Source organism: Falco biarmicus, chromosome 6 (assembly GCF_023638135.1).
Source record: "Falco biarmicus isolate bFalBia1 chromosome 6, bFalBia1.pri, whole genome shotgun sequence".
Classification (NCBI taxonomy): Eukaryota; Metazoa; Chordata; class Aves; order Falconiformes; family Falconidae; genus Falco; species Falco biarmicus.
The window spans coordinates 65,452,125-65,462,363 of NC_079293.1; the positions used below are offsets into that span (position 1 = coordinate 65,452,125).

At 48.6% G+C, this 10,239-nt stretch overlaps 1 protein-coding gene across 1 annotated transcript; it reads right to left on the reverse strand.

Moving 5' to 3' along the window:
* Positions 1-3,371: 3,371 nt before the first annotated feature.
* On the reverse strand, positions 3,372-4,578 carry GPR6 (G protein-coupled receptor 6). Its single transcript, XM_056344114.1, has one exon. It carries the CDS (start codon positions 4,523-4,525, stop codon positions 3,533-3,535), a length of 993 nt encoding a protein of 330 aa, XP_056200089.1. The 5' UTR covers positions 4,526-4,578; the 3' UTR covers positions 3,372-3,532.
* Between the last annotated feature and the right edge of the window lie 5,661 nt (positions 4,579-10,239).

A 10,239-nucleotide genomic window follows, 5' to 3' on the forward strand; every position in this document is an offset into this window, starting at 1 on the left:
TGCACGGGCCCTCAGGGAGAAGGAAAGATGCATGCTCACCAGTGGCAATGGCAATTTCTATTGCAGTTCTGCAGTCTCCATGCTGGCAAAACTGCCTGATGACATTTGGAAATACAAGATCAGACATGGTACATGGTTGTCCCCCTAGCTGGCTCCCTGTCGGGGCTGCGTGGCGGTCACCGTGATGCACTGCCCAGAGACTGGCAATGGGGGCTGCAGGAGTTTTTGTCCTCCTCAGATCATTTCATGACCAAGGTAGAAGTGCTATTGTCTGACAACAGGAGGATTTTGTGGGTCCAGGTACTGCCAATGTAACACCGTTTTCTCAAAGAAATGGCTGCTGTTTTGATAAGAATCTGAGCAAGGAAAATACAGGCATCATGCTACACAGAATTCCTGGACTTCCTCCATCAGGAATTGCAGCTCTTCTTCTAAAGTGAGATGTTATTTGGGGACACAAGAGATTATTTAGCCTGCTTTATGTTATTCTGCTCAGGTATCCCTGCAGATCAGGACTCACTTTGAAAACTAAAGGCTATGTTTTACTGCAAGTGAGTTGACGTCAACCCCACTCTCAGGGCTAACCAAAACCTGTTGAAATACCCTCTACTCTTTTGCCTTAGTCTTTCCCAGAAATTATGAGTCAGTAAAAGCTTTCTGAATGTGGTATATAGAAAAAACCCCACACACATTTGTATTGTCCCAGCAAAATGAATGGCTAAGATCACTGTAACCCACATTTGCTAGAAGAGGGGAATAATGCTCGGGAAAATACCTTAAAAGCATCATGCTTTTAAAAGGAGGGATCCAGCTTTATTTTGTAGGTACAGTAAATCATTGGGGAAAATACTAAACTGAAAATGCTGTCATATAGTGAAAAAATGAAACAAAGCAAGTAACATGCTGGTCTAAAAATGAAAAAGTAACTCACCTAAGTCCTGGATTGAGTGGTTTATTGCTAAAGTAGGATTCTCTCCATCTAAGTTTTCTATATCTGATTTTTATACAAGTTGTTACTGCTTAATGAATTTATGGTGAAAATCCGTGATGCACAGTTCCTGACAGAGTTAATGGAGGGATGTGACATCAGGGGTGGTCTCTAGCAGATTCTGTCTCCCTAACTTCAGGATTTAAAAGTACACATAAGAAATTTCTCCTAGGGGCTTTTACAGCCTGCACAGGGCTCCTAGGAGCCTTCTCAGGTCCTACTCAGCATCTCACACCTGGGTGCAGGTTCAGCGCTGGTCTGTGAGGACCCGCATCCCGGTGTGGAGTGCTGCCTGTGGGGAACACTCGGTAAGGGAACCTATGGCAACCCTGTCCTGTGGTTTTACTGTGGTCCACACAGGAATAACAAAGATTTATGAGACTAAAGCCTAGCAGATGGCTGGTTTTCTAGTTTTACCAGAAAGTTTTGCCAGATTTCACCAGTCCTGGGCACTCACTGGTCTTTTCTCTCAGCAGTTGCTACTGTGGGTGATGCAGCATCTTTGGCTGAGTCTGTGCAGGTTCCTAGAGCAGGGCCAGCACGCTCCAGCCAGTGGTTTGGTCCCTGGCTTTACGGGGGGAAAGGAGCGTAGGCAGGCTCTGTGCCACCCGGAGCAGGGCTAGCGGGCAGGCCTTGCCCTCTTTTACTTACTAGCTTAGACATAGCATATGACATGAGGGCTTAAAAGAGGGGCCAGAGTGAAATTATTTCTCACTAACAAATTTACAGTTCTTAGTCCCAGCAGCATTTTGACCTATCATAAAATCTGATTTAAATGATATTTGTAAGATCATTGCAGCAGTGCCCTGGTGAACTGCATGCCTGAAGGCATTAATCAGTTGCAATGTCACATTTGTGATTATTAGAATTGATAAAAAGAACGAAGCTAGTGGAGTCTGCAATACAGGGTGGGTTGTGGTTTTTCTGTTTGTTTGGTCTTTTGTTGGGTTTTTTTTCTTTTTTAAAAATGAAGTATCTTTGTATTATCAGTGAAATTATACTGGTTTTCATAACACTTGCACTCACACAAATACAGCATTACTGACCCACAGCCTTACTGAGGCTTGTTGGATCCCTGTGGCCCCAGCTGCTCCAGCAAGCAAATGCTTGATGCATTGCCCAGTCATACATAAGCTGGGAAACACATTAGTTCCAACTTTTTATATGGTACTATGCACATAAAAGTAATTTGGTTTAGCCCTTAAATACAAATTGTGATCGTGATATACTATAAAGTAACCAGGATGTAAATGTGGCATAACTATAAATAAATAAGCAGCAACACTGCTTCTGAAATCTGCTGCACGTGTTATTGTCCTAAATAAATCAGTCGCCAGTGAATGTGAGCCTGAGTGAAGAAATGTTTCTGAACTCTAAACGACATTGACCTCTGATGGGCTCTTTGAAGCCACTAAGCCGTGGGATTATCAGAAAACTGCATACTGCTCTGAGACAGGCAGACAGCAAGATGCACTTAAATGATTTTTCTGCAGCACACAGTCCAAAAAAAGTAGGAGGACAAACAATTCAGGTTCCCTTCAGAACTGCAGTTGATAAGGACAGTCAATTTATTGTGGCATTTTACAGGCTTTTAGGAAAGAAGACTGTGACTTTTTTCCTTTTACCTTTTTTCCCCCCTCCAGTGTTAGACTCAAAGAGGAAAACAGAGCCTAGCCTAGAGTCCAGTTTTCCCCCACACCTTGATAACTTTTTAATGGAGCATTATCATAAAGGGCTGGCTAACTTATAACTTGAGGATGAAAGCTACTGGAAACCTGGCAAATAACTGTAATTAGCAGCCTTTTTGACTGGGATTTCTATTTCTTTCATTGCTGGAGAATAAAAAGAAGTTTTCACTCTTCATTACTCTCCCTTTGTCAGACAACAGAAGAGAACAAAACAAGCAAGCAGGAAGGTGCCTTTCTTGGTGCAGTATTTCATCGCCATAGTAAATGATGATCTGTTTAGGCAGAATTACATGGGGAGCTTTCAAAAGTAAGCAGAGACTTTGCTCAACTGGCAAATTTGCCAGCTCTCTTATTTCCAAAAGCATCTAAACACACAAAGTTATGATACATCTTATGCATTTTTATTTGTATACAAAATGTTATAATTTATCAATATTGTGCAGCAAAGTATAGATACACGCATACATACATACCCACCCCCCCACCCCCCCATACACACGTACAAATACAACACAAACACTCCTTTCTTTCTCTTCTGCCCTTCCGAAAGGCAACACTGTTTTGGCAGGTCAGCAGCTAGAAATAAGGTGCTATAATTAAGCAGTATCGGAATGTCTTCACTTTACAAATGTGATGTGCAAATTTATATACAACTACTTCCCCCACCCCACCCCCCACGCCCCGGAACCCAAAATTCCATACCTTGAACCACTCTCAGATACACACATGTATAAAGTGCTAATACTTAAGCATGTTTCCAACGACTTCACGACGTAGTTTGAAGTTTAGAACAGGCACTGTGAGAGTTCACTGGGTAGATTGTCACTCGGTGCAGTACGACAGAGAGAAAAGTCACTCAGACGTCACTGGGGGACCGGGAGCGAAAGGACACTTTAGCCTGAAAGCAGGTGCAGAAGAGCACCCACATGGACCTCTGGATTTCCTGGTTTCTGTAGGCATAAATGATGGGGTTGATCATGGAGTTGTAGGTAGCAGGTAGAAGCGTGGCATACGTGTACACGGAAGGGTAGTCGGGGTTGCCCACTACACAGTAGATGGCAAACGGCAGCCAGCTGGCTCCGAATGTCCCGAGGATTATAGCGAGGGTAGAGACTCCTTTTTTGGTGGCGACATAGTGCGAAGCAGTCAGAAAGTGCTGCTGGAGAGCGATCTGGTGGGCATGCCTGCAAACGATCTTGCAGATCTCGATGTAGAGATGGAGCATGATGAGGAAAATGAGAAAGAAAGAGGCGGACAGCAGCGTCACGTTGCTCTTGGTCAAGGGTCTGACGACGCTGCAGGCGGCACGGTCATGGAGGCAGTTCCAGCCCAGGACGGGCAGCAGCCCCAGGCAGAGGGAGACCCCCCAGGCTCCCGCCAGCATGGTGTGGATGCACAGCACCGTCCTCTCCGAGTAGTAGGTGAGGGCGTTGTAGAGGGAGAGGTAGCGGTCGACCGTGATGGCCAGCAAGCTACTCACGGAGGCAGCGAAGGAGGCGACGAGGAAGCCCACCGTCAGCAGGCTGACCGTCTCGGAGCGGATCACGTACTGGAAAACGAAGTTGAGGATGAGGCCGAGGCCGGCCAGGAGGTCAGCCGTGGCCAGGCTGCCCACCAGCACGAACATGGGGGTGCGCAGGGCGGGCGAGTAGCAGATGATGGCCACCACCAGGGCGTTCTCGCAGGCGATGGCGGTGCCGGAGACGCAGAGCATCACGTCCCAGGGGTTGAGGGCGGCGGGCGCGGGGGGCCGCGACGACAGCTCCAGCGAGGCGTTGCCGCCGCCGCCGCCGGCCGGCAGCCGCGGGGCTGCAGCTCCGCTTTCGTTCAGGGCGGCCGCTGCCTCCATCGCCGCCCGGGCTGTGCGGGGGCAGAGGCGGGTAGCGGGGGCGGCGGGGCGGCGGGGCGGAGGGGCGCGCATGCCGGGCGGCGGCGCCGCGCCCGCCCTGTCTGTGGTGCTGAACCCGGGGAAGTTTCGCGCCGGCCGGGCCGCCCCCCGGGCCCGCCCCGCCCCCCGGCCCCGCCCCGCCCCCGGCCTCGCCCCGGGCCCGCCCCGCCCCGCCCCCGCCCCGCCCCGCCCCGCCCGCTGCCCGGCGCGGCTTCCGCGGGAGCGGGCGGCCTCTGGGGGCGGGGCGGGGCCGCGCGGCCCTGACGTCAGCGGCGAAGGGGGGGTCGAGCGGGCGGGGGCAGCCGAGGCCGGGGCGCGGTGGGGCGCGCTGGGTTGCTCCCGCGGAGGCAGGGGGGTCCCCGCCGGTCAGCCGGTCCCCAACATCGCCCGCTCGGCTGCGGGGCAAGCCCGGGGCGCAGCACGGCCCCGGTGCCGGAGAGTTTGCTCGGGGGCGCGGGCGGCGGAGGGGGGAGCGAAGGGCCCTGGCAGGGGCTGGCCGGGGGAGCGCTGGGTCGCCCCTCGCCCGCTGCTGCTGTTTCTCCCGCCGTGCAGCCGGTGCCCCGCTTGGAGTGCGCGCCGGGCAGGGTCTGTGCGCGCCCCGGGCCCGCCGCCCCGGCTCGGCTGCCGGGCCCCGAGCACATGTGCTGCCGAACAGGCCGTGCGGCGCCGCGAGGGAGCCCGCCGCACCCCTGCCGCCCCGCACGGGGCTCCAGGGTCAACCACCCGCTCACCAGCGAGAGCCCCCGTGCGCCTTCCTGAGCCCCCCCGGGCGAGGCGGTCGAAGCAGCGAAGACCCAAGCGCGCAGGCGAGCACGCCCAGCTCCCGCCTCGGCTCCCGCGGCGCAGCGCGCCAGCAGCCGGCGTGATGCCTCCCCAAAGCCCGGGACGCGGGGCGCGAAGGGCAATCCTCTCGTGCCCGTCGCTACCGAACCCCCTATCAGGCAGCCGTGGGCAGCAGGTAGTTCCCATCCGCAGCGACGTGCCTTCCCCCCGCAAGGGGACAAGCCAAAACCGAGGTAGGGCGAAGCGGCAGGGATGTGCTGCTGCAGAGCTGCCTGGTGGGCACGCCTGCCCTCCTGCCCATGCTGCCCCGGCTGGGAGAGCGCGCTGCTTCTCCAACTGCTGACCAAAAGAATATGGAAATAAAATGACCTCTTGGTTATGGGAGCAGCATGCAAACCATGTAGACACAATTTTGAAAAATCCATTAGAAGAGAATACGCTTACTGTCTTGGACAGTCCGAATGAAGAAGGCACCAGGCCTGCCACAGTAAAAGGCAGGCGCATGCGAAGGGAATTAGAGGGACATAATTTCTTACATCCACCGCCATCCACACCCTCCTGCAGGCTAAGCACTGCTGCCAAGACAAGTTGCAAACACTTTGTAAACGACCGAAGCCGTTGCTTTCCGGGATTTCTGACACATGAATCTCAGAACGGTTTAATCTGCAAGGGACTGGTGGAGGTCAGGTCTGGGGCACCTGTCTGGTCCTGCCGCCTGCCTGGAGCAGGGACAGTGTCAGCCCTGTGAAGGTTTTCATCAGGGTCTTGTGCAGCCCAGAGTGAATACCTCTGAGGAAGGAGATTGTACAGCCTCTCCGGGCAACCTGTGCCTGTCCTTCACCCCCCAACTGTACAGATTTTCTTTTTTAGCTAGTTGGACCTCCCTTCACTGCAACTTGTGCCCACAGCCCCTTGTCCTGTGTGGTGTCCCACTGCCCATATATTGTCCCATGCCTGTCTAGGCATTACAACATTTGTAATTGCAGCAAAACTGGCTGCAAAAAGGTTTAAGAAGGGTTTGCAGGTCTACATGGCTCAAGCATTTGGTCATGTACCCCCACTATAGTTCAGAAAATGCGGCATTCTCTTACTCCCTTTGCCAAGCGGAACAGGTTGGGTACGGTTAAAACTAGCTTGGATTAAGGCTGAGACCACAAGAATCCCAATGCAGAAATGGATGCTACAAAGCAAGGCAAAAGAAAGTAAGGTCATATCCCAGGTAAAGTAAAATTTTGGACTTGCCCAGAGGAAATCCCCCAATCTAGCCCCCAAACAAGAGCCGGCTTATTTCAACATCAATTAAAATGGCTGTGACAGAATAAATTATTCCAAACATTTTTCAAAATGGATAACATTGGTGCCATTCAAACCTAGCAAGTTGTGTTCACAAACATGAGCCAGCTGGGCTCCTCAATGAAACTGTAAGACCTGCGGTATTTTTGTGGCATCTATAAAACACAGAGAGAAACATGTCATTTATTTGCTTTTCAGTAATGAAATGTGGTGGGGAAGGTCTCGACTGAGGGTGATTTGTCACATCATTGAGCAGCCTATTGCCTCTGGGAAACAAGTATATGGCAGGTCTTTTCTGTAATAGCATATGTACCGTAAGGCAGTGTATGCTTTTTATATTCTGCATATACATAATTTTAAACCTCTATGTTCTCAAATACTTTTTCCTTAACTGAAAACCTTGAGAGCCCATGCTATCAAGGCAAAATTAATTTTATGCGTGGTGAAACCTTGTGAGAGCATTAGGATCTCAGAGTAAGATGCAGAAAGAGTCTTTAATCTTTGAGCCAGTCCAGTCTCATACCCCTTCCCTGTTGTCACATATTTCACTCAGTGAAAGAACTGCTGAAGCATTGTGTCTCTGAAAGGGAGATGCATGTGCACAGCTTGACTTTGCTGCTTGCTGTCAGGTGTTTTCTGAGTAGTTTGGGCTCTTTAGTCCCTGCATTTCTCCAGACTTTTACCCTCTCAAGAGAGGGATGCTCTTACAGTCCATGCCAGGTTCTTACTGAGCTCAACGAGCAGTGCTGTGCATCTCCCTCATCTCCCTCAAATTGCTGAGTATCAATTGGCAGGGTTAGTGGCAACTCCACACTTACTAAAATGGTTATTGGGAACCATTTGGATTTCCAGAGCTATTGTTATAGGCCTTTTATCTTCTTAGTACAGCTTCTTGCATCGCTCATTCCAATAAAAGGTGAGCCATCTGGTTGGTTCTTGATTTTAACTAGTTGTGGGGAAAAAAGGATTCAAAGAGTTGATAAAGCTGGCATCTAACAGCCACCCTCATTTGCCACAGGTCCATAAGGAGCAGCGGAGACAGAAGTCTGGCCAGACATCCTGCACAGTCATCAAGATGTTTTCATCTTGGCTTCCTAGCTGAGACTGATCCGCAGATCTCATGGGAGAATATAAAAATAAAAAGCTATGTTTCAGCAGTGCATACCTAAGCACAGCGTATGATATAACTCAGTAATTATCTTAGCAAATTTCTGAAAATTAAACAGCAACAAAATTAAAAAGTTGCCGAAATAAACAGTCTAAAAACTCTGCTTGACTTCTCCATCTGTTCTGAGAGCTGAGCAATATTGTAAGGTAATTTTAATATGTGATTACTTAATTTCAGTTAACTATGGATTGTTTTGATAGTTGCTATTCTTTAATGATTAATAAGAAGGCTGAGTCAAGGTTAATATTATTAAATGTGCTTTACATTGTATGGGTTGGAACCAAAAAAAAAATAAGCACTTCAAAATTTATCTTTCCAATAACATGCAGAAAATATTGAAGAGTCATTTTTCTTCTGGCAACATAAAAAAGCCTTAAAATAAAGGCGAGAGGAGGGGGCTAACACAGATGGTGAGCTAACCAGCGCTGACATTTCAGAGATTTCTATGCAGCTGGCATGAAAAGATGTTTTAAACAGTAATCCATTTAGGCACCTTTCAAGTTTGTCATTTTCCTGACTTGGTGAACTCAGCCTCATCAGCTGGTGTCACCAATGACTAGGTCCTCCTTAATAATACCCCCTGGCTGATCCTTCAGATTTAGACAGGTGTCTACCTGCAAACATTCTGAATTGCAAAACCTACTGATGATATAAACCACAGAGCACTTCAGGCACCATTTAAAATTTCAATTGCATCCTATACAGTCCCATTTCTCCATCACACATCGTGTTTCCCACATGGTCCTTGACTGTGCTTCTTAATGAAGCGCTCACGTACCATCAGTCCCCTTTGATGAGTCTGGAGCTGCTTGCCTGCTCTGTCCCTCATGCAGATACAGTCCAGAAAACAGCCTGCATGTCTGTAAAATCTATTTTACTTGCACAGTAAGGCTGTATGGGACTGCAAACACACATGAACACAACTATCATGCTTGTTCTAGCACACGCTTGGGATGAAAATCCTGGTTTACTCTGTTGCATTCACAAAGCTGCATTTATCCAAAGGCTTTTATGGGTGCTTTGGAAAGCGGTACTACGTTTTACGTGGTCTCTGAATCACTAGCAGAAAGTACAAGGACAAACTTCACATAAGAAGGTGAAAATCTGTTTCAAGTAGTGTAACAAATGCTTATCATTAGGGATTAATTCAGACTGACCCTTAGATTGAAACCTGCAGAGTTTGAGCTATCATGCGTTTCTTTTTCAGTGAGAAGAAAATGTAAATGCAGATATGTACAGAAAAATAGATGGGAGCATAGTGAACCCTATTCTGAGCTTTCGCTTATGGCTCTCAAAGGACTTTGCAACAATTTAAAGTGAGAGTCTTCCTCCACCCCTTCTCCTTTGTAGGGTAGGATTCCTACCCAGCCTCCCCTCTCCCTGCCCCATCCCACAGTTTCATCAGCTGCCAGTTCTGCCTGTGGCTGAGGGCGGCATGGTCCCAGTCCATGAGCCCTTCTCCTCCTACTACTTCCACTTCTGATGGGATGAGTTTTTGATGCAGCTTTGACCTCTTAAGCTTAGTCAGGCAGGGACTCTCCCCAGGGAGATGCCTATTCTGAGTGCTCACCCAAAGGTGGTTTCTTTCAGCTGCTTGAGCTTTTGTATCATTTTTGGTAGGGACCTCATGGCTATGAGAGTGATCTACACATCTGCTCAGCACTCTCCACATCTGTCAGCCCACTTCCATCAGCCAGCCAGGCTAAGCCAGAGGACCTGGCTTAGCTTCCAAAGGAAAAAACTGTTGCCAGCAACACTTAGATGCTAAAAGAGCTGCACATGGACTTGTACAGAGTTCATGAGGAAAGGCGTGGTCATTGCTTATCTTCATTAAAAAACAATAGTCTCTGGTCCACTCTGTTTATTTCAAGAGATTGGTGATGAATATACTGAAGCTAAATACACATATTTTGCAGCTTCTCCTTCCTTGTCCTGCTTGCTCTGTTGGTGCAAAGAAATCAGCAGTGGCAAAGACTATTCATCATTAGATGCATCACCAAGTGCAGCAGAACAAGGTCTTTTATTGTTTTAATTCTTTTAAACTTTTCCAAAACCTTTTTGCTCAAGTTTTTAAATGGCTTCACACTAGCTATTGAATTGTTCAAGGACTTTTCTGCACATCTGAAAGTGAGGAAGTCCTGAGTTTACCTAACAATTTGCAGCTTTGTGAAAAGAAGCTGCAAATTTATTTCACTAAAATATTTGTGTTGTTTCATGTGATCCTGTAAGTTTCTGGTTAGTTGCTACACAGGATAGTGCAGATATATTTTTTTCATTAAAGTTAATATTGAGTTTGAGAACAGTTTTTCCAGATAGAAGAATGCAAGCTAAAAATAAATTTCATCATAGAAAAAGCACTATGCCCATCTTCCTCTGTGAAACTGCTCTCTCAGAAACTGCAAGAAGACAGCCCCATCGTCACCCATGAGCA

Bases quoted from the DNA above. Each gene is read 5' to 3' on its own strand.
- GPR6 (XM_056344114.1), bottom strand. From the start codon at position 4,525: ATGGAGGCAGCGGCCGCCCTGAACGAAAGCGGAGCTGCAGCCCCGCGG.